This window comes from Haliaeetus albicilla, chromosome Z (genome assembly GCF_947461875.1).
Source record: "Haliaeetus albicilla chromosome Z, bHalAlb1.1, whole genome shotgun sequence".
Classification (NCBI taxonomy): Eukaryota; Metazoa; Chordata; class Aves; order Accipitriformes; family Accipitridae; genus Haliaeetus; species Haliaeetus albicilla.
In genome coordinates, this window is record NC_091516.1 from 8,682,655 (window position 1) to 8,707,856 (window position 25,202).

Here is a 25,202-nt window from a genome sequence, read left to right on the forward strand (position 1 = left end):
GCGGTCGACACACTGTGGGGAAAGGGTGCCATCCAGAGGGATCTTGATGGGCTTGAGAGGTGGGCCTGTGTGAACATCATGGTCCTGCACAGGGGTTAGGGAAATCTCAAATACAGGCTGGGCAATGAGTGGATTGAGAGCAGCCCTGCGGAGAAGGACTTGGGGGTGTTGGTTGACGAGAAGCTCAACATGACCCAGCAATGTGCGTTTGCAGCCCAGAAAGCCAACTGCGTCCTGGGCTGCGTCAAAAGAAGCATGACCAGCAGGTTGACAGAGGTGATTCTGCTCTCATGAGACCCCACCTGGAGTACTGTGTTCAGCTCTGGGGCCCCCAACATAAGAAGGACATGGACCTGTTGGAGCGAGTCCAAAGGAGGGCCATGAAGATGATCAGGGGGCTGGAGAACCTTTCCTACGAGGAAAGGCTGAGAGAGTTGGGGTTGTTCAGCCTGGAGAAGAGAAGGTTCTGGGGTGAACTTAGAGCATTCTTCCAGTACCTAAACAAGAAAGCCAGAGGGACATTTTACAAGGGCATGTAGTGATAGGACAAGGGGCAATGGCTTTAAACTGAAGGAGGGTAGATTTAGACTAGACGTAAGGAAGAAGTTCTTCACTGTGAGGGTGGTGAGGCACTGGAACAGGTTGCCCAGAAAGGCTGTGGATGCCTGTCCTGGTTTCAGCTGGGATAGAGTTAACTGTCTTCCTAGCAGCTGGTACAGTGCTATGTTTTGGGTTCAGTATGTGAAGAACGTTGATACCACTGATGTTTTCAGTTGTTGCTAAGTAGTGTTTAGACTAAAGTCAAGGATTTTTCAGCTTCTCATGCCCAGCCAGTGAGAAAGCTGGAGGGGCACAAGAAGTTGGCACAGGACACAGCCAGGGCACCAGAACCAAACTGGCCAACGGTGTATTCCATACCATGGGACGTCACACCTAGCTTAGGAACTGGGAAGTGGGGGCGGGGTATCAACACTCAGGGACTGGCTGGGTGTCGGTCGGCGGGTGGTGAGCAATTGCCCTGCGCATCATTTGTACATTCCAATCCTTTTGTTACTACTGTTGTCATTTTATTAGTGTTATCATTATCATTATTAGTTTCTTCTTTTCTGTTCTATTAAACCGTTCTTATGTCAACCCACGAGTTTTACTTCTTTTTCCCGATTTTCTCCCCCATCCCACTGGATGGGGGGGGGGGGGGTGAGTGAGCAGCTGCGTGGTGCTTAGTTGCTGGCTGGGGTTAAACCACGACAATGCCCCATCCCTGGAAGTGTCCAAGGCCAGGTTGGATGGGGCTTTGAGCAGCCTGGTCTAGAGGAAGGTGTCCCTGCCCATGGCAGGGGGGATAGAACTAGATGATCTTTAAGAATCCTTCCAACCCAAACCATTCTATGATTCTATGAAATTTCTGCACTTGCATGCAGACAAGAAGCTGGATAAAAGGATAGGTTTCTCCAGCTGTTAGGCTGGCATTGCAAGCACGTAAACGGGAAATGCATAGCTGCTTGAGAGAGCTAACAACTGAAAAATGGCACTAAACATCTAAAGAAATTTAATTTCCTGAACAATATTCTTCCTGTAGCAGCATAATTGCTCTTTAGCTAAGAAAGAATCATAAAGGCTTAAGATTTTATATTACAAAGAACATCAAAATTATAATTGCTTCTGCTCTTGTGTTCAGTTTTGGTTTGTTTGTTTGTTTAAACAGCCTGGCAGCTCCATTCAACAATCTGTAGATCTGCTCTTTCCCTGCCACTCTCAGAAATAAACTTACTTGTAGATAAATCTTGTTTTGTCCAGTTTCAAAACATATTCTACCAACCACAGCAATGAGTGGCTTAGGCAGGATACAAAGTTATCTCTCTATGCCCAGGACAGATTCTCAGCCACAGAGTAGCCTCTCACAGAAGCAATCATTCTCTGAGTGCAGCGGATAGCTATCCATAATAACCAATATATTTGAGGTTTGTTATTTATTTGAATACCCTTCAAAAGGTCTTGTTCTTGCATATTTGAATCCAGCCTAGAAAATAATGCAGTCTCCAGAAAACTGTAATCACTTAGACTTTTTCATAGGACATAAGTAATGTTTTTCATTCTTCTTTCTGTTCTTCTTCTACCGCATCAGGAGCATACTTTTTTTTCAGTCAGTGTTACTAAAGCTAACAAAACACAAAGTACCTCCTGTGTATTACACAGTTTACAAGGGACATACCAAATACTATTGAAGTTTCAAAGCCAAATACTCTGAAATCTAGAAAGTCCAGGAATGTGAACTGTAATCATGCCACATATATTTAGCTTTCCTTCTGTATCTCAGACCAATCTTGTCTCCAGCCTCGATGGTGTGATAGTGTGTTCCAGCCCTCCCCTGGCAACACAACCTGTATTTCCCATAACCCTGGTCTAGTGATAACCATGAGTGGATAACAGTAATGAATGTCTTCTGGTCGTGTCGATTTGGGGGCAACAGATAACAACACAATAGCCAAGGGTTAATTTGAGCAACATGCCCATCTAACCACAGTGCTGGTCAATGTCCAACTCAAGCCAAATTTGGAAGAAATTAACATCTATAGTCAGTATGTAAATATGACTATGAGTCAATTACGTTACTCCATTAATAGTGGACAGCCCAGGGCCCCCTGAGCTCCCCTGCACGGCAGCAGGCTTCATGCCAGGGTTTCTTCTTGAATAGGGATGCCTCTCAAGGTTATTCCTCGAGGTTGAGAGATTCCTTATCATGTCAGATACTTGGTAAGTGAATTAGGAATAAGCACACTGAAACTTTGAAATCTTAGCTAGATTGGCTTTGTCTATTGGCTTTGTGTGGCAAGGTTTTGGTAGCAGGGGGGTTACAGGGGTGGCTTCTGTGAGATGCTGCTAGAAGCTTCCCCTGTGTCCGACAGAGCCAATACCAGCTGGCTCTAAGACAGACCTGCCACCAGCCAAGGCCAAGCCCATCAGCGATAATGGTAATGCCTCTGTGATAACATATTTAAGAAGGAAAAAAAGTTGCTGGGACAGACAGAAACGGCAGCCGGAGAGAAGAGTGAGAACATGTGAGAGAAACAACCCTGCAGACCCCCAGGTCAGTGAAGAAGGAGGGGGAGGAGATGCTCCAGGTGCCAGAGCAGAGATTCCCCTGCAGCCCGTGGGGAAGACCATGGCAAGGCAGGCTGTTCCCCTGCAGCCCAGGGAGGTCTACAGTGAAGAAGATATATCCACCTGCAGCCTGTGGAGGACCCCACACCAGAGCAGGTGGATGCCCAAAGGAGGCTGTGACCCCGTGGGAAGCCCACGCTGGAGCAGGGTTCTGGCAGGACTTGTGACCTCGTCCCACGCTGGAGCAGTCTGTGCCTGAAAGACTGCAGCCTGTGGAAGGGACCCACGCTGGAGCAGTTCATGAAGAACTGCAGCCCATGGGAAGGACTTATGTTAGAGAAGTTCATGGAGGACTGTCTCCTGTGGGAGGGACCCCACACTGGAGCAGGGGGAGAGTGTGATGAGTCCTGCCCCTGAGGAGGATGAAGCGGCAGAGACAACGTGTGATGAACTGATTGTAACCCCCAGTCCCAATCACCCTGCTTTGCTGGGGGGGGGTTAGGTAAAGAATCCGGGAGTGAAGCTGTGCCTGGGAAGAAGGAAGGGGTGGAGGGCAGGTGTTCTGAAATTTGGGTTTATTTCTCATTTCCCTACTCTGGTTGATTGGTAATAAATTGAGTTAATTTTCCCCACTTTGAGTCTGTTTTGCCCATGACAGTAATTGGTGAGTGATCTCTCCTGTCCTTATCTTGACCCACGAGCTCGTTGTTATATTTTCTCTCCCCTGTCCAGTTTAGGAGGGGGAAGTGATAGAAAGGCTTTGGTGGTGATAGAACCCACCACACTAAGTGATATAAAGGGTTGATTGTGTACATATAATACTTTAGACATAAACCATAGACAAAGTCTGGGACTAAGTCTGGATCCAGCTGCACCTGAACTCCCCTCTGAGAAGGCATTTAGAATGCAAAGGGATCCTTTCTGAACCTCATGACTCAATGGGAAGGTCTCCCTGGCAGTTTTGTCTGACCCTGACCTCTATGCAGTAAATATCAGGTGAACCTTGCCATTGAATCTTGTTAAATCACTGTTGCATTTACTATCAAACTTTCTTAAATTACTGTTTTATATCAGCAAACATATTGCTACTTCTCTTACAAGTGAAGTGAGTGACTTCATCCACAACAAATTGGCGTAGTCAGCAGTATGGCAAGTAGTATCACTGATTATTTAAGGAGGCATGGAGCGAATCTGAGTCCCAACTTCTCAGAAGAATGGGCTCGCGACAACTGGCATAGGAAAGCAGTTGTCCTAGGCATTCCCAGAGATGCAAGATCAACTGTTGCATTTACTATCAAAGTTTGTTAAGTCACTATTTTATATCAAAAACCATATTGCTACTTCTTTCTTATGAGTGAAGTGTGTGACTCTGTCCGTGACACATGGATACAAAACAAAAAAATCAAGACACCAATCTATCTTCAAAACTTTACCAAATGACATTATACTTATCTCTCCAAATAATATTTACATTTGTAAACAACCTAAATGTTTACATGCTCTTATGGATATAGTCAGCATTTTTATGAACAAGTTTCAAGAACTGGTCGACTTATTCCAAAAATAAAGATATGCACATGGAAATAAGATATGGGAGGTGATATTAAATTCAAACTTAATATTAGATGGGTTTTTGCCATAGCACCCTAATGAATACTTATGGTTTTTCCCATATACTACAAATCCTACATTCTTTTCACAGCTACGTTGTCCAAATACAGTATTCTCTCTGAAGATATGTCCAAAAGTTCTTAAGTTGTGCATTTCAGTTCTCAGTGTGTTCATCTTTTCTTTTCCTTATATATTCTCAGGTTACCAAATGGCTGCATTGCTGTCACCATTGTAAGGAACAATTTCATGTTAAGCAATTCACATTTTAGAAGATAGCAACAGAAAATAGGATGGTATCAGAAACATTTAAGAAGAGGAAAAGTAACTCTAGAAAATGTGCATGATAAAGAAGTCACAAAGGTAATATGAAGAAACTATAATACAAATCACTAGAATCAAATATGTTCAACTATTTACATTACAAATAACATAGATATACAGGAGCAGGCAAAATCCTGTCATGATTCCTTGAAACTTGTTTTGCAACTGTATCATGTAAAAAATGTTCTGTGTATAAAAAGGTTCCTATCTTTATTATAATAAGAAAAAAAAGCTTATTCAAGCCTCCGGAAGTCTTTCTGAATATAAAGTATTAGTAATGTTCAGAGAAAATGTTGTTTAGTGTTTGTATTTGGACATGACCAAAAGGTTTACAAGCAGTATTATCAAGTGTCAGCCACAAATTTACGTATTTATATTTTATTCTTCTTTTTCACTTATTTAGAGGATTTAGAAAAGAAATAAACTTCTGTCCTAGAAGCAGCATCTGCTGTCTTCCACCTGCCACTGAAAATGTCAAATCAAGAAGGAATTGCTGGACCTTACCTACTGGACTCGGCAGATGTAATGGCAATCAAAGGAGGAATCCTCAGTGGAAGAGTCGTGGGCCTTGGGATAGTTTCGGTATCATTCTTTTTATCCCACTCTGCCTGTTCTAACTGCCTGAAAGCCAGGGGCGGAAGCTGGATGTTACGGGAGGATAATCTCCGCACAAGATAGGGCTCCATTCCCTGGAAAGACTCTTCATCCTCAGTGCTGTGATGCAGACCTTCTTCTGAAACCTGTGATCAAGGTAAAAAAATACCCATCATATAAGAAAATACCTATAATGTTAATGTGATAACACTTTTATTATTTATATTTCACTATCATTATTGAGAAAATGAAAAAGAATGACAAATGCAGTAAAAATTTTCTAGGGTTTAGAAAATCTGGTTTTTTAAAAGCAAACAGAAAGCTATTTTACAACAAGATTAACACACTGCTGTCTAAAATATGTACTCATACCTGTATAGGGGACGGAAGTGCTCTGCATTAAACAAATTTCTTTCCCACAATATACCTGCTTCCCTACAAGTTATCTACCTTTTGGGAGAAGTAAGAGTCCAAATACCAATAATAAAATAAAATAAAATAAAAGCAGTGGTCAGAGATTTACAACTATACACCTCTCCACTGAAGACAGGATAAAATTCACCGTAAATTCTCTCAGCTGTCCCAACTCGGTCTTTCTCTTGCTCACAGTGATTTCATGCTAATAGTAAGTGATGAGTACTTAAAACAACCACTGTAGTGCTTAGAAACAGTCAATAATTAGAACCTCTGAAGGTCAGGCCCTAATGAAATCTTAAGTGTATACATTATTTTTAATTTAATCATCTAAACCACTAGTAATATTGTCTGGGTCATGAAAGAATGGCATACAATCCAGGAAAGAAATCTCTGACTGATACTGATTTAAAGGGGAAAAAATTTCTTCAGAAAGTTTTCAGAACTTTTAATAAACAGCTCACCATTGAAAGAAACTTCTCAAAGAATTACTTTTCTGAGAGCACTGTTATTCTCAGAAGCCTGCTGTAATAACAAGAAGAAATTGGCTTTTTTCTCCATGTCTTACACAAAGTCTTTTACCATTACTTGATAATTTCCCCAGCACAGATACCACTGTCTGCACCTTTTGCCTTGATTACTTTCCAGTGAAGAAACCCAAGTTCTGAGCAAATATATTTTCTACATCTAAACTAAGAATTAGGAATACAGCATATATAGCTATATATTATTCCGCCTAGGTCAGGTATCAATAGTTCCATAGTCCCAATACAATACTTGAGACTGGTACACCAAGTATTTACCTCTGCCAAACTAGAGTTGACATGTATATTATGCTATACATGGTGTACAAAATAAAGCAAGCTAGGTTATGCCCACAATTTACAATCACACCTCCACTTAACAGTAAAGACATTGCCTTCAGTTTGACATGTCTCATGAGTACTGATGCACACCTGCAAGAAAAACTTGCATGGCAATGTATTTATTCTGTGCACACAGGGGGAGCCATTAATGCAACAACTTTCCTGATAAGTAATTGTATTTTATTTACACGGCCAGGTTTTGCTAGCAGGCGGGGTTACAGTGATGGCTTCTGAGAGTAGCTGCTAGAAGCTTCCCCCATGTCTGACAGAGCCAACACCAGCTGGCTACAAATTGGACCAGCCACTGGCAAAGGCCAAGACAATTAGCAACAGTGATAGTGCCTCTGTGATAACATATTTAAGGGAAAAAAAAGTTGCTGCACCACAGCAACGGCAGCCGGAGAGAGGAGTGAGAACATGTGAGAGAAACAACCCTGCAGACCCCCAGGTCAGTGAAGAAGGAGGGGGAGGAGATGCTCCAGGCGCCAGAGCAGAGATCCCCCTGCAGCCCGTGGGGAAGACCATGGTGAGGCAGGCTGTCCCCCTGCAGCCCAGGGAGGTCTACAGTGGAGCAGATATCCACCTGCAGCCTGTGGAGGACCCCACACCAGAGCAGGTGGATGCTCAAAGGAGTCTGTGACCCCGTGGGAAGCCCACGCTGGAGCAGGGTTCTGGCAGGACCTGCAGTCCCATGGAGAGAGGACCCCATGCTGGAGCAGGTTTTCTGGCAGGACTTGTGACCCCGTGGGGGACCCACGCTGGAGCGGTCTGTGCCTGAAGGACTGCAGCCTGTGGAAGGGACCCACACTGGAGCAGTTCATGAAGAACTGCAGCCCGTAGGAAGGACTTACGTTAGAGAAGTTCATGGAGGACTGTCTCCTGTGGGAGGGACCCCACACTGGAGAAGGGGGAGAGTGATGAGTCCTCCCCCTGAGGAGGAAGGAGTGGCAGAGACAACGTGTGATGAACTGACCCCAACCCCCAGTCCCCATCCCCCTGCGCTGCTGGGGGTAGAAGGCAGAGAAAACTGGGAGTGTAGTGAAGCCTGGGAAGAATGGAGGGGTAGGAGGAAGGTGTTTTAAGATTTAGTTTTTACTTCTCATTACCCTACTCTGATTTGATTGGTAATAAATTAAACTAATTTCCCCAAGTCGAGTCTGTTTTACCTGTGACAGTAATTGCTGGATGAACTCACCCTGCCATTATCTTGACCCATGATCCTTCATTTTCTTTTCTCTTCACTGTCCAGCTGAGAAGGGGAGCGATAGAACGGCTTTGGTGGGCACCTGGCATCCAGCCAGGGTCAACCCACCACAGTATTATTAATAAGTTCCATTTATACTTGGAGCTTGATCATTTGCTGTGAGCAAACTATTTCTAATTAAGTTTTTAATCACAAAATCTAAATTAATACTTTAGCTATTTTTCTTAATCTAGCTATAATGTAGTAATGCATTCCCCCAATCCACTAGCTAACAGTCACTTTGGCACGTAGTTTGTTTTGTTTATGATGAAGGGTGCACTGTTTGGCTGCTACCCACCCTGCAGCCCGCTGAAGCCCCCAGGTCCTTTCCAGCAGGGCTGTGACCCAGTCAGTCACTTGCCGGCCTGTGCCGGTGCTTCAGGTTATCCTGTCTGGCTGCTGAACTCTGCACTTCAGCATGGGCTCTAGTATCAACCCCTCACGGTGATGTGCTCATTACCAGCTGCCAGCCAGATGTTGAGCCATCAGTCTCTACACTTTGATCGCAGCAGTGGAACTAGTTTTCTGCCCACCTAGCAGTCTTTTCATCCAGCCCAGGTCTCCTGACTGGAATTCAAACCAGTGTTTTTTAAGGTCGTGGTCTGTTAAGACAGATTTGCCACAATAAAGTGGGGAAGGGGGGGATGGGGAGAGGGATCAAACAAATTGCAATCTATTTATCTCTGACAGAATGACTGAGAAATCCAGAATATAAGTAAATAAATAAGATTACTTTTGAAGCTCTGAGAGCTTTAAAAGTTATTAAGGGAAAGAGTGACACAGAGTAAGAGACATTTGATGATGCAAGGGGCTTCAAAGAGAGATCCAAAAGAGACTACATAAACATATGTATATACAAGGATAAGGAAGAGCATGCTGAGGACAAAGGACATTTTTCTTTGGATCCAGACTTTGTCTTATTATGAGGACTATTAGAAATTTAAATAGAGGCCAAGAAGCTCATATTTGTGTAGCTCTGTGGAGAACATGGAACAGGTCATGCATCTGAATGTAGATATACTTAAAATGGTATCACTATATGAAAGACAAGAAAACTACTCACCAGTTTGATAGAAACAAAGATAGAAAACTTAAACTGCACAGCATGAAGTTACATGAGGGTAAAGATGATACTTTTATGAGCTTCTAATTATCAGATGGCTAAAGGTAAACAGCAAACAATGGGACACCAAAATCAGTTGCAAAAACTATGAATTTTCAGAAATGCAAGAAATATATGAAAAGCAAAAGACCTGGTGTTGGCCATCTTCCTGCTGCCTCTCAAGCATTTACTGAAGTATAGAAATCAAGCTACACAGCATCAGCACATAAAAGACCTTTCAGTTCCAATAGCCACAGCAGTAACACATGAATGTGAGCTAGATATGTTGTGCAAATATAGAAAATATATATTAAGGTAGTGTATCATAATTTGTCATAATACCACCTTTGTGATAAAAAGAAAGAATGTGGAATGCCGAATAATTTTATTAGGGCAGTATATACATTGAACTGTCAACATAAGGATGGTTAAGTAGGAACAAAGATTCTTGGTTTATTTGGTATTTATAGGTTTTCCTCTTTCTTTAACATGGATATGGGAATAATATAATAATTTCAAAATTCTTAGGAATCAGTAAATTTACATATTTTATATATTTATAATCTACTGAAAAATTATGGTTTCTGAACTAAAGTCAGAAAGAAATATAAAAACATGATGGTGGGTATACAGATGCAGGACAGACCGGTTAAGAGTTTCTTGTAAAGCCATTTTATCTGTATGTGATCTTATGACTAATCAAGCAAAATACAGACTCATAACACCGAGGAAGATAGCAAAAGTTTCTCCATGTCAATAACCCGTAAGAAGCCTGCCTTTAAAAAAGGAAAGAGATGAAGGCAAACTGTGACACAGACCAATGATCAAATTTAGGAAATAAAAATTTTATGGTAAAAGATTAATTGAAACAACCAGTGAAAGTTTTTATATTGTCCTTGACTGCCAGTCACTCACAGAACCCAATTCTAAAGTCAGCTTTTAAGGTACACATCACAGTCACTACATGATCACCTTGGCAAAAAACCCCACGATTTTCTAATAAAATATGGCAAAATCTAGTTAAAGAAGTCCTGCCACCACCTGAGATGCTGCCAAGGAATTAGTTTACCATCATATTTCAACTTTTCTAAACTGTATGCAAAATATCTTCATTCATTCAAAAGGCATACATGATGCTGTCTGCATATCAGTTCACAGAAGCAACAGGTGATACCTCATATTTGCTTACATGAACTTGCACTGTCCACTTTTATTTATTTTTTTCATATTGTCCTTCTGACTACTGGAATGTTGATCTCAGCTTAGGATTATATCCTTTAAAATGTTTCAATCGAATGGCTTTTTAATGTATATCAAATAGAAAAGGAATCTCTTTCAAGACCAGAAAAGCAGCCTTTATGTTTGGTTACAAGAACTGAAGTGTGTTAATTAGAGGAATATTTACATCAAATTGTGACTATTAACTAGGTTAGACTCTGCTTTTTTCATCTGTCAGGTGATAGGTTTTATGCTTGCTTACAAGTAAAGCCTCATTGCCCTTCAACCTTAGTGTCCTCAAAGCCCAAATTTTGGTTATCTTTTATTAGGGGCATAAGGTGACCTTATAATTCCCCACCCAAAACCCCAACACCAACATAATCCATTTCCCTGAACTCAGTAAATTTTTTGTTCCTTTTAATTTATAAATCTTTCTTTTTACCTATTTCTCTATATAATCAAGACCTCTTCCTTGGCTTTCTCACAGACTTATACTGAAGGTACTTCCCTGGCTGCCTCTGCTTGTCACCGGTTCTAATTGTGACTTCCCATTAACTTCCAACCTAGATTTTAGTCAGTGGCCACAAAATCTTCTTACTTTCACCATGTTAGTACTTTCATAGGTTTTCCCACAATATCACTACCTTGATTAGTCTCTTCTGTTAGTAGCTGATAGATGCTCTATACAGCACTTTTAATTGCTTCTTTCACTGAGTAAAAGATAGCTACGATGTTCAATAAGTTCTGCACTTACCAAACAACAGATCAAAAGTACAACTGTCAGCAGCTATGACCACTGTAGCCTTTTTCATAAGTAAGGCTTTTTCAAGTAGTTAAGACAGAGCACAAGAATGACTTCATTTTGGACAGAACTGAATGTCATACAGCAACAGAGAGGAAAATCTGTCTCCACTATAATTAAAACTGTAGTACTAATAATAACTATTTCCTCCTTTTAGAATAGAGTACACAATTATATTATTATGTAAAAATACTTTAAATTACAGCCAAAAGTTTCAATTTAAAACTTTAAAAAACTAAATAAGGGCACAAATGAGCCCTTATGAACACTGTTTAAGACCAAAAAACTCAAAGGAAAAAATAATTACTCTCATATGGCATGCTTATGCAACATAAACCCAAATCTACAAAAACAACACTGAGAAGTTCACAGAGTAATACACCTACATATTAGAAAATGGCAGATTTTTAACAGCCATGTGTGCTACCTCAATTCAATGTACTTATATTTACACATTACAAAACAGTTGTTGATCACATGATCAATATAGCCATATTTCAAGAAGATCCTTGCCTTATTTATTGCACAAAATTGACACTTCTCAACTAATGAGTAGCCATTTAATGTTCTGCAGCAGAGCAGTCAGGAACAGGAGGAGGAAAGGACTGTAATCATAGATGAAACAGAAAACACCTGATCCCTATCCCTAAGTGAGCTAGGATATATGTTAAAAGATTTCAGCCATCAACCAGGTGAGCAAATTCTCAGCTGGTTACTATGATGCTGGGACCAGTAGTCAGGAATTAGACAGTAAGGAAGCCCAGCAGTTGCGAGCCTTTGCTAGGGATAAGGCCCTTAAAAAAGGGATTGTAAAAGGGGCAGGAGTCCTCAGTCTTTGGAGGTGATTCCCAAGCACAGATACAGGCTGGGCAATGAGTGGACTGAGAGCAGCCCTGCGGAGAAGGACTTGGGGGTGTTGGTTGACGAGAAGCTCAACATGACCCAGCAATGTGCGTTTGCAGCCCAGAAAGCCAACTGCGTCCTGGGCTGCGTCAAAAGAAGCATGACCAGCAGGTTGACAGAGGTGATTCTGCTCTCATGAGACCCCACCTGGAGTACTGTGTTCAGCTCTGGGGCCCCCAACATAAGAAGGACATGGACCTGTTGGAGCGAGTCCAAAGGAGGGCCATGAAGATGATCAGGGGGCTGGAGAACCTTTCCTACGAGGAAAGGCTGAGAGAGTTGGGGTTGTTCAGCCTGGAGAAGAGAAGGTTCTGGGGTGAACTTAGAGCATTCTTCCAGTACCTAAACAAGAAAGCCAGAGGGACATTTTACAAGGGCATGTAGTGATAGGACAAGGGGCAATGGCTTTAAACTGAAGGAGGGTAGATTTAGACTAGACGTAAGGAAGAAGTTCTTCACTGTGAGGGTGGTGAGGCACTGGAACAGGTTGCCCAGAAAGGCTGTGTATGCCCCATCCCTGGAAGTGTCCAAGGCCAGGTTGGATGGGGCTTTGAGCAGCCTGGTCTAGAGGAAGGTGTCCCTGCCCATGGCAAGGGGCTTGGAACTAGATGACCTTTAAGGTCCCTTCTAACCCAAAACATTCTATGATTCTATGATTCCTGTTGAGTGTGAAGGACAGGTATCCCTTTAAAGAAGGTCGTCCAAATTCCCAAAGAAAATGGACCACCGTTGTGGGAGCTATCCAGTATCTGGTGCAATTAGCTGTGGTGGAGGTTATCTATAGCAACCTGGTATCCAAAAACTCAGATGAAAACGAGTGCACACAGTCCATGTGGTGAAAGTTTGTACGAAGTGCGCCAACATCATATGCAAACATCGTGGAGGTAATGAGCTAGACAGACATGGAGGTGTCGTCTGCAGACAGACTGGCAGAGAATCTCACTTCCTCCCTATGGGCCTGCATCTCAGTTGTGGAGAAACTGACCCAGGATTGTCCCAGCAATCCAAGAAGACAGGTCTTCCTTACCCACAGTGACCAATGTCTCAGCTATTAAGTCAGCTTTTTTCTGTTCAAGGTAGAGAGTATCAGTGGTTCACACTGTGTGCCACCCTGTGCTTCTATCTGCATGACCAGGGAAGAAGACTTAAGGAAGTGGGATGGTGAACATAGCTGGAGACTAGAAGCTCAGGTACAGGAACTGCAAGAAAAATCAGCAGCCAGAAGGCATCCATCCAGGAAAATTACTGCCCCAGTGTCTGCTGGGCAGAGCAGAAGGGCTGATTGTACTTTTGACCTTGATGAAGAGACTTCTCATTTGCAGTCACAAAAATCAAGTAATGAAGACTCTGACCAGAAAAAGAGGGGCCTTGCCTTTGGTCAGGCAGACAAAAAGGACAACCAGGTTTACCGGACTATGTGGGTTCAAAGACATGGCACATCAGACCCATAGGAGTATAAAGCTCTGGTGGACACTGGTGCATGGTGTACTCTAACACCATCAGTTTACAAAGGGTCAGAATCCATCTGTACTTCTGGAGTGACAGGATACCAAGAACTGTCTCTGTTGGGAGCTGAGGTAAACCTAACAGAAAGAGTGCAAAAGCGTCCTACTGTGACTGGTCTGGAGGGTCCATGTATCCTTGGCATAGACTACCTCAGGAGAGGGTACTTCAAACACCCAAAAGGGTACCAGTGGGCTTTTGGTACAGCTGCCTTGAGTAAGGAGAAGATTAAACAGCTGTCTAGCTTGCCTGGTCTCTCAGAGGATCCTTCTGTTGTGGGCTTGCTGCGGGTTAAAGAACAGCAGGTACCAATTGCTACCATGACAGTGCACTGGCTATGATATCGCACCAATCAAGACTCCCTCATTCCCATCCACAATCTCTCAGTGATTGGAGACTCAAAGAGTAATCACTAAAACTCATTCACCCTTTAATAGTCCCATACAGCCAGTGCAAAAATCTAACTGAGAGTGGAGGCTAATTCTAGAGTACTTTGGCCTGAATGAAGTCATGCTGCTGCTGAGTGCTGCCGTACCAGACATGCTAGAACTCCAGTATGAACTGAAATCAAAAGCAACCAAATGGTATAGAACAGCTGATATCACCAATGCATTTTTCTCAATCCCTTTGGCAGCAGAGTGCAGGCCACAGTTTGTTTGAACTTGGAGGGGTATCCAATACACCTGGAAGCAACTGCCCTAGGAGTGGAAACACAGCCCTACCATTTGCCATGGACTGATCCAGACTGCAATGGAACAGGGTGAAGCTCCCAAACACCCCCATTATATTGCTGACATCATTGTGTGGGGCAACACAGGGAGGAAGTGTTTGAGAAGGGAAGAAGAGTAATACGGATTCTTTTGAAAGCTGGTTTTGCCGTAAAACAAAGGTCAAGGGACCTGCACAGGAAATCCAGGTTTTAGGAATAAAATGGCAAGATGGGCATCATCATATTCCAATAGATGTGATTAATAAAATAACAGCTATGTCTCCGCCAACTAAAAAAATAAACACAAGCTTTCTTAGGTGTTGTGGGCTTTTGGAGAATACATATTCCAGGTTGCAGTCTGATTGTAAGCCCCTTCTATTGAGTAACCCAGAAGAAGAATGATTTTGAATGGGGCCCTGAGCAGCAGTAGCAAGCCTTTGAACAATTTAAACAGGATATAGTTCATGCAGTAGCCCTTGGGCTAGTCTGACCAGGACAAGATGTGAAAACCATGCTTTACACTTCAGCCAGGGACCATGGTCATACCTGGAGCCTCCAGCAGAAAGTACCTGGAGAGACCTCCAGGGTTTTGAGCTGGGGATATACAGGATATGAAGCCCATCACACTCCAACTGAAAAAGATATATTACCAGCATATGAAGGACTTTGAGCCACTTCAGAAGTAGTTGGTACTGAAGCACAGCTCCTTTTGGCACGTCAATTGCATGTGCTGAATGTTCAAATGGAGGGTCCCTTCTACACATCATGCAGCTGATGCTACATGGAGTAAGTGGGTCACACTGATAACACAACAGGCCTGAATGGGAAACCCCGACCGCCCAGGAATTCTGGAAGAGATCATGGACTGGTCAGAGGGCCAAAACTTCGGAGTATCACCAGAGGAGTTGACGTGTGCTGAAGAGACCCCACTGTATAATAACTTACCAGAAAATCAAAAGCAATATGTGCTGTTTACAGATGCGCTGTCATTTTGTGAGGAAACATTGAGGGTGGAAAGCTGCTGTGTGGAGTCCTACATGACAAGTTGCAGAAACTGCTGAAGGAAAAGGTGAATCAAGTCAGTCAGCAGAATGTAAAGCCATCCAGCTGGCTTTAGATATTGCTGAATGAGAAAAATGGCCAGTACTCTATTTCTATACTGATTCATGGATAGTGGCAAATGCCCTGTGGGGGTGGTTACAGCAATGAAAGCAGATCAACAGGCAGCACAGAGGTAAACCCATCTAGGCTGCCCCACTGTGGCAAGATATTGCTGCCCAGGTGAAGCACCTGGTTGTAAAAATATGTCGTGTAGATGCTCACATACCCAAGAGCAGTGCCACTGAAGGACATTGAAACAATGAGCAGGTGGACCAGGCTGCTAGAATTGAAGTGGCTTAGGTGGGTCTGGACTGGGAACATAAGAGTGAGCTATCTTTAGCTCAATGGGCCTATGAAACATCAGGACATCTAGGAAAGGATGCAATATACAAATGGGCTCATGATCGAGGGGTGGACTTCACCATTGATGCCCTTGCACAAGTTATCCATGAATGTAAAACATGTGCCATAATCAAATAAGCCAAGCAGCTGAAGCCTTTTTGGTATAGAGGACGAAGGTTGAAATATCAATATGGGAAAGCCTGGCAGAATGATTATATCACACTACCACAAACCTGCCATAGCAAGCGCCATGTGCTTAGAATGGTAGAAGCAACTACTGGAATGTTGGAAACATAGCCTATGACCCGTGCCACTGCCAGGAATACTATCTTGAGCCTTGAAAAGCAAGTTTTATGGCAACACAGCATCCCTGAAAGAACTGAATCAGACAACAAGACTCAGGAGGAGTTGGAAGTCATTGTGCAGCTGGAAAACTGTGATTTATTTGCAATCACAGAAACATGGTGAGATGACACACAACTGGAGTGCTGCAATGGATGGCTATAAACTCTTCATAAGGGATAGGCAAGGAATGAGAGGCTGTGGGGTAGCCGTGTATGTTAGGGAGTGTTTTGACTGTCTAGAGCTTGACAATAGTGATGAAAGGGTTGAGTGTTTATGGGTAAGAATCAGGGGAAAGACCAACAAGGCAGATATCATGGGGGGAGTCTGTCATAGAACACCCAATGAGGATGAAGAGGCAGATGAAATATTCTACAAATGATGGGAGAGGTCTCACCGTCACCATCCCCTCTTCTCATGCTGGACTTCAACTTACCAGATGTCTGCTGGAAATACAATACAGTGGAGAGGACAGTCTAGGAGGTTCCTGGAGTGTGTGGAAGATAACTTCCTGACAGTTGGTGAGTAAGGCAGCTAAGGAAGGTGACCCACCAGATGTGTTGTTTGCAAACAGAGAAGGACTCATGGGCAATGTGATGGTCAGAGGCCTTCTTGGGCACATCAGTCGTGAAATGATAGAGTTTTCAGTTCTTGGAGAATTAAGGAATGTGGTTAACAGAACTGCTACCTTAGACTTCTGGAGGGCAGCCTTCAGCCTATTTAGAAGCCTAGTTGACAGAGTCCCTTGGGAGGCAGTTCTGAAGGGCAAAGTAGTCCAGGAAGGCTGGACATTCTTCAAGAAGGAAGTCTTAAATGGTCAGGAGCAGGCCGTTCCTATGTGCAGAAAGATGAGCCAGCAGGGAGGAAGACTAGTCTGGCTGAACAGAGAGCTTTGGCTGGAACTCAGGAAAAAAAGAAAGTTTATGATGTTTGGAAGAAAGGGCAGGCAACACAGGAGGACTACAAAGATGTCATGAGGTTATCCAGGGAGAAAATTAGAAGGGCCAAAGCCCAACCAGAATTTACAGGGTCCTGCACTTCGCTCACAACAACCCCATGCAATGCTACAGGCTTGGGGAAGAGTGGCTGGAAAGCTGCCTGGTGGAAAAGGACTTGAGGGTGTTGGTCAACAGCCACCTGAATATGAGCCAGCAGTGTGCCCAGGTGGCCAAGAAGGCCAACGGCATCCTGGCTTGTACCAGAAATAGTGTGGCCAGCAGGAGCAGGGAAGTGATTGTCCCCCTGTACTCGGCACTGGTGAGGCCACACCTCGAGTCCTGTGTTCAGTTTTGGGCCCCTCACTACAGGAAAGACACTGAGGAGCTGGAGCACATCCAAAGAAGAGCAACTAAGCTGGTGAATGGTCTAGACAACAAGTCTTATGAGGAGTGGCTGAGGGAACTAGGGTTGTTTAGTGTGGAGAAAAGGAGGCTGAAGGGAGACCTTAATGGCTCTCTACAACTACCTGAAAGGAGGTTGTAGTGAGGTGGGTGCTGGTGTCTTCTCCCAAGTAAGAAGCGATAGAACAAGAGGAAATAGCCTCAAGTTGCACCAGGGGAAGTTTAGATTGGAAATTAGGAAAAATTTCTTTACTGAAAGCGTTATCAAGCATTGGACGAGGCTGCCCAGGGAAGTGGTGGAGTCACCATCCCTGGAGTTATTTGAAAGACATGTAGATGCGGCACTTAGGGAAGTGGTTTAGTGGCGGACTTGGCAATGTTATGTTAAAGGTTGGACTCAATGATCTTAAGGGTCTTTTCTATCCTAAATGATTCTATGATTTCCAAAACAACCTCATAAACACCTGGGCCAAGAAGCATGGCATTGACTGGGTGTATTACACCCCCTGTCATACAACAGTATCCAGGAAAATTGAATGATACAATGGACTGTTAAAAACTACACTGAGAGCAGTGGGTGCTGGGACATTCAAGCATTGGGATACAAATTTAGCAGAAGCCACTTAGCTAGTTAACACTAGAAGGTCTGCCAGTCACCCTGGCCCTGCCCAGCCATAACCCCTATGCACTTTGGAAGGACATAAATTCCCCATAGTACATATAAGGAAATGGCTGGGAAAAACAGTCTGGGTTATTCCTCTCTCAGGAAAGGGCAAACCTATTTGTGTGATTGTTTTTGCTCAAGAACCTGGGTGCACTTGGCGGGTAATGCAGTAAGGATGGGGAGGTCCGATGTGTAATTCAAGGTGATTTAATCCTGGGTGAAAATAATTCATGATTTAGGGTGTATGATGGCAGTGTTACATGATGCTGTGTGTCACCACTGCTGTGGCTGCCATATATCTAAAGTATTATGGCAGGAATCTCTTCCTGCCAGCCAGGCTAGAGGCAAGAGGAGAAATTCATTGCGATGTTAAACCTTATGGCCTAGCCCACAGGGGCCAGGGGTAGAGACTGTAATGGATATACCTTTAAATGGTTGTAACCCGTAACTTGAGTTGTGTGTTATAGGAAATACTACAGTAGAAACCACCTGAATCAATGAAGGACAAACCTCACAAGAAGCAGTGGAAGTGCAGCAGTGACCTGACTTGAGCTCGTTTTGGTGCCCATTAAGTCCATGTGACATACCACCTCTGCTGTCCTGAGTGACCACCATAACAGATGGAGCCCAAAGTCACACACAAAGTTAACTTAGTGAACATTTTATGGATATTTATGCACATTTTACAGACATTTTAGGGGAAAAGGGGTAGTTAATGAGGACATGTTGCGATAGTGTGGGACCTGAGCATGATGTAAGTGGTATGGAATAAGGGGTGAAGAATGTACTGGTTTTGGCTGGGACAGAGTTACATTTCTTTACAGCAGCTTATATGGGGCTGCTTTGGATTTGTGCTGAAAGTAGCATTGATAACACATTGATGTCTTAGTTACTGTTGAGCAGTGCTTACACAGTGTCAAGGCCTTTTCTGCTCTTCACACTGCCCTGCCAGCAAGTAGGCTGGGTGTGCACAAGAAGTTGGGAGGGGACACAGCTGGGACAGCTGACACCAACTGACCAAAGGGTTATTTCATACCCTATGACATGCTTAACAATAAAACTGGGGGGGAGGTTGGTGGAGGGGCCACGGCTTGGGGACTGGCTGGGCAGCAGTCAATTAGTGGTGAGCAATTGTTTTCATTTGCATCACTTGTTTTTCTTGGGTTTCCTTTTCCTCTCTTTTTGTGTTTGGGTTTTTTTTTGTTTTTGTTTGTTTGTTTGTTTGTTTTTCTTTTCCTTACAATTGCTTTTAAGCTTCTTTTTAATTATTAAACTGTTTTTATCTCAACCCATGAGTTTCTTTCTCACTTTTAGCCTTCCAATTCTCCCCCCCATCCCAAGAGGCAGGGGCAGGGAGCAAGTGACAGTGGCTGTGTGATGCTTAGTTGCTGCCTGCTGCCTGACATTCCACATAGGTTTTTCTTAGGTGCTTATCATCTCACTAGCTATGAGCTTCTCAGGCATTAATTTAACTCCGTAAAATCTACTGAAGATACAAGGATGGCATTATCTCATCTTTATAGCCAAGAGTCAGAGACACAATGAGATAAACTGAAAAACAGTCTCTAATTTTGCTTGACCAATTTGGGAAATACAAGTTTCAGAATACTTCACATTAGCTTCCCATGACATCACCAAGTGTATTTTCCTCTCCTTTTAATTTGCAAGAGTTTAGCTCAGTGTGTTTGCAACACTACTAGTTCATACTGGACATTCAGAAAGTAAGGAAAACAGCAACTGGACAAAAAGCCTTTTTTAAGCAGTTTGTTTAATGTTATATAGTAGCTCTATGTTCTGTGATCCAGTTTTATAGGAGTAAGTTTTCTCTAAGATAAGAGTCTATTATCTTAACTTTCAGACCATTGTTTCACTCCAAATCTTTCAAAGCATTTGTTAAATATCTTTCAAGTTCTGCAAGAAATGGGAAGAAGACTATAGTAACCATTGCTACACAGTCCTTACTGATCCTACAAGCAGCTTTAACCTACAGGGTCATGTCTAAGAGAATATGTGATCATCACATTAAAGTTTATCCTACTATATATATTATATATCATAGCACAAGCATAAGGACACACAGAAAAAAAATCTGGCACTGGCTGATTTTTGAGTGCTTTATTTTCTACCGTAGTGTTTTTTAAGACAAATTTGGCATGCACCACTTAATTTTCTTTCAGAAAATAGATGGCATGTTTCCATCATGGGGAGTGACATTGACACACACTTCATTCCTCAGCTAAGCAGAAACTTTAGATTGACTACAAAAAACGACACGCAAACAAATATTTAAATAGAAGCAGTAAGTTGTTAGCTAGTGATCTATTTAGATCTGTAGTCAATGCAAAATAAGCACTTTTCCAGTGAATTCTCCAGATATTCAGTACATAGGAAAACATGAGATTTAGGAATTATTGGTTTTGTTTCTGTCAGAGTCCTGGATTCTGTTTCAGGCTAAATATTTTAGGGAACACAGGTTATTCTTTCTCCCTTACTCCAAGACTGTCCCTTCTCCCCCAGACCCTGAAACATGTTGCCATACATCGTCGATGTTACATTTTGCAAGGGATATCACAGCTTTACATAGCAGAAATGTCCATTCTAGAGGTTGCAGGGAATGCACAGAATGTAGTTTTTTCTTTGTGAGAAAGTTTACATGCCATGTCCTGTGTACCCCACTCTCCACAGAGAAGTAGCCAGAGAGGCTCAGAAGCATCTTGCTGGGGTAGTGTTGCTGATCACATCTTCAGTAATAAAGGTGGTACATGGTCCTAGATGTTTCACTACAGTGTGTTTCCCACACAAACACATTACTTTTCAAACCTAAACTCATTTTTTCCTTTAATTCCTCAAAATCTATCAAAATTCTCTTCCCTACTCAATTTTCTTCTCTTGTCCTCCCTTTTGCTTCTGTCCATTTCTTGAATTAGATAATTATTTTCATTTTATTTTCTTAAGATCAGCAGAAGGCCTCCAAGAGCCATGAGAGGGCAGGGGAAGAAGGCACACAACTGATTTCTGTAATTTGCTTTGGCATCTGTACTGGGTCTGGCTGGGATGGAGTTAATTTCCTTCATAGCAGCCTACACGGTGTGATGTTTAGGATTTGTGACCAAAACAATGTTGATAATACACCCATGTTTTAGCTGTTGCTGAGCAGTGCACAGCATCCAGGCCTTCTCTGTTTCTCGTGCTGCACTCCCAGGTGGTAGGCTGGGCATGCAGAAGAAGTTGTGACGGGACACAACCAGAACAGCTGACCCCAATTGACCAAAGGGGTATTCATTACCATATGATGTTATGCTCAGCAATAAAAGCTCAGGAAAAGGAGGAGGAAGATGGAGGGCATTCGGGGTTATGGCAATTGTCTTCCCAAGTAACCATGACACATGCTGAGGGCCTGCTTTCTAGTACAAAACAGAATTGAAGAATATACCTTTTCTCTGTGTGTGTGTGCAAAGTTTTATATTCTGACTGTCCCTGTGCAAATTTTCACAAAGATGGCAACAAATGTATCTGCAGTCTGAAGTAACAGAGTGCTAAGTTATTTGAAAGTCTACTATCATTGTTTAACCAGTGAAAAAGCCTCATTCTTGTTAACAGCTGAAGCATCTTGAGTTAGAGTTGTGAAAATAATTGTCCTAAGAGAGACAACCAGTATAGATAATGTTATCCAAGGTCACAATTAAGGCTTTCCTCAATTGTAAACAATTTATACCAGTATTCCATGATGAAATTGTTGGGCAAGCATAACAAAAGCCAGTGCTGTCATTACCACAAAACCACCAAGAATGACAACCAAGCTTTGAAACAGCAGGTATCTCATTTGCTACATAAAGTGACCCGACATCGTAATTGCTAATAAAAAAAAAGTAACTCCAAGAAATAATTCTGCTCATGACATTTCTGATCTCTGAGAATGTACACAAGAAGAAGGAAGTTCCTGTTAGGTGTCAGTTAATGAAATCAGTTAAATAGAACATTTTAGGCTTTCTTTTTACGTTAGAGGTCTGGAAGACTGTTAATCCCTGCCCTGTAACCAATTAATTGAATTTTAGAACACAATATCCTTTTAGATACCAATTAACCTACTTCAGCTCTTTTTGTATAGAGCAGACTCCAGGCTAGGTCATTTAAAGTATCTGCCTTCTTATTCCATTTCTTCCTTAAATCCCTCTGCTAATATGATGAATCATTTGCTGGCTAACTTAATGCTCATGAGATCATTTGCTAGCCCTCTAATTAGCAGGTATGTTTCTTAGTTCTTATCAGTAATTGCTCATTAGTAAGCATAGATTTTTGTGCAACAATAAATGATTGTAATCTAAGGAACAAAAGTCAGCCACCTATCACAAGCTTGCTAGAAAATAAAAGAAGAAAAAAAGAAGTCAGAAAGTAAAGAGTCTTGACACAGAAATACAGATTGGGTTTTGTTGCCATTTCTCTGCAGGCCTCTTGACAGACTTAACAAGATTATCTATTTCTTACCTTCCTTAGAGTTTCTTTGAAAAACATTTTTTAGAAGTATTGCAGTATGCATCTCTAACAAAGTAGTTGTGCAGTGCCAGTTCTTGAATCATCCATAACCAACCCACCCTGACACACCCTCCCATCCCCTCCATCTGCTGCTCAATCTTGTGACGTGGATCAAATGACTACTGACATCCTAAAGTTTATCCATTCTCTTCCAAGAACAAATAGGGAGACTTCCAAGTGCTTAAAAAAACCCAACACTGCAGTCATTCTTTTAACAACTTTGACATGCCAGCACAGTGCTCTTTAAAAGAATACTAATTGGGGAAAAAAGGTACAGCTCCTGAACCTCTGTGTGTGTTCTTGCATTACCATGTAACAATATACATTATGCCCACACAATGAATTAAACTAGAAGGTAGCTAAAAAATAGGTAAAAATAATCACCCCGGTTTGTTTATTTGCAGCCCAGAGGCATACTGAGTACCAAAGAGCCAGAAAAAACAATGAAAATTCATTTTTGATGTTTGACATGAAGCAAACAATTTCTCCTAATGAATGATGGGGTTGTTTCTAGCCCACCTACAGAACAACTTCTTGACTCAGCTTTGTGGTTCATTTGAGTCAGAAAATAATAATCTCTAATAATTCTACTTTCTTCCCTACAAAATAATTCTCCCATTTGCACCAAAATATTTTGAGTAAACTGCCCAAATATTTGTTTTATACTTCTACTTAGAATAATTATTATTTTATGCTTTACTAGAAGCTCACATAGTAGTATTTATGATAACTTAAAGTGTTCAAACAGTTCACCTAAACAGACAGTGAGTGGGTACTGACTGTTTTAAATGCCAGTAATACATTTACAGGACACAAAAAATAGGTGCTGGCTTGAGAGTACTAATATCTGGACTTTCTTCTCCTCTTCACTACGGTTGTTCATTGTTACACTGGAAATAATTTCACCATCACCATGCCTTAGCTTCTGTACCTGAAGAACTGATATAATTATTCCCATATAGCTATTATGTGTTTGAGATCCACTAGCACTGTTTATTAGCATAGCTGTTTTAGATCTAGACTAAATACACTCTCCTTCTTTCAGGCAATTCTCTACTTTCCATTCCTACATATTCTCCACTCCTTCCTCACCAATAACCATTTTAATACTTTGAAAGTATAACCCAAGGAAACTATCAAACCAGTAAAATGTTCTTGCTTTTGGATTCTTTAATTTTTGTAAAAAAGTAAGTGAGCCTATATTATTCACAGACCATTTCAATGTTGCATTTCACTATAACTAGATTCATTGTTCCTCATTATTTGCACTACAGAAAAAGAGAAAACAATGATGATCCATACTCTTAATCCCATAGTTAAATAAAATAAACTTTTATACAGTCAGGCAATTCTTACCTTCTTTTGTCTACAACGCAAATATTTTTAGTGGAAAAATAACTCTAAAACATGTCCAGAATAAATTTTTTGCTATATCATTCTTCAAGTGTTTTAAAATAATTACACCATTTAAAATCTGATTATGTATCTCAGCACAAGTTAAGAAGTATTAATGTACATAAGAAAATGAACAATTCTTAGTGATAGTATAGTTAATTAGATGGAGATGGTAGAATTGTTAATGGTGCAAGAAATAGCCATGGTTTTTTCTGTTCTGCATTTAGAAGGATGAAAATGATTTATTCAAAGCAAATGAAAAGGAAATACTTTCCAGGCCATTAATATGGAAAGTTTTCTAAGAAAAAAAGTTTTCATTCAACAGATTGAATTATTTCCACAGAAAAACCCTAAAAAGTTGGCAGAGAGTCCTTTAGCTCTTCTAACAATAACAAATTCTGGAAAACAAGGGAAGTCTGAAAAGACAAAGAGGACAAATTAGATGACCCAAATTCCAATAGAAGAGTGAGCCTACCAACATCGCAAAAAGAAATCAATCCTATTACTATAAAGATGTAAGAATAATCCAGTGAATCTGACTTTACAGGAAACAGATATTCTCAAACAAACCATTGGCATTTTGGTTGTACATACAACAGAGTTTTGTAAAGCATTGACATGAAACTGATGGCAAAAATAATGCTATATGAATACGATTGTCTCTGAGGCAGATACCCTGGGAACTTGCTACAGGATTTTCAGGTTCCCAGCCCCATTTCCATGAGGTTTTAGGATTTTTAATTTAGCAGACAACTAAGCTCTAGCTCAGTAAGCACTTCCTGGTCCTGAGCTTTATTCTTAGAATCACAGAATCATAGAATAATTTCAGTTGGAAAAGACCTTTAAGATCATCAAGTCCAACCATTAACACTGCCAAGTCCACAACTAAACCATGTCCTTAAGCACCCCATCTACATATCTACATCTTTTAAACACCTCCAAGGATGGTGACTCAACCAATTCCCTGGACAGCCTGTTCCAATGCTTGATAACCCTTTTGGTGAAGAAATTTTTCCTAATATTCAATCTAAACCTCCCCTGGCACAACTTGAGGCCATTTCCTCTTGTCCTATCACTTGTTACTTGGGAAAAGCTAG

The 25,202-nt window shown here is 41.8% G+C and overlaps 1 protein-coding gene across 2 annotated transcripts in view; it reads right to left on the reverse strand.

Annotated features, from left to right (window-relative positions):
* PDE4D (phosphodiesterase 4D) overlaps positions 1–25,202 on the reverse strand; it is a 648,147-nt gene that overhangs the window by 444,436 nt on the left and 178,509 nt on the right. For both annotated transcript variants that reach the window (XM_069776687.1, XM_069776692.1), the window contains exon 3: positions 5,539–5,774. In XM_069776687.1, coding sequence (XP_069632788.1) covers positions 5,539–5,774 — 236 coding nt within the window. The remainder of the gene's footprint in view (positions 1–5,538; positions 5,775–25,202) is intronic.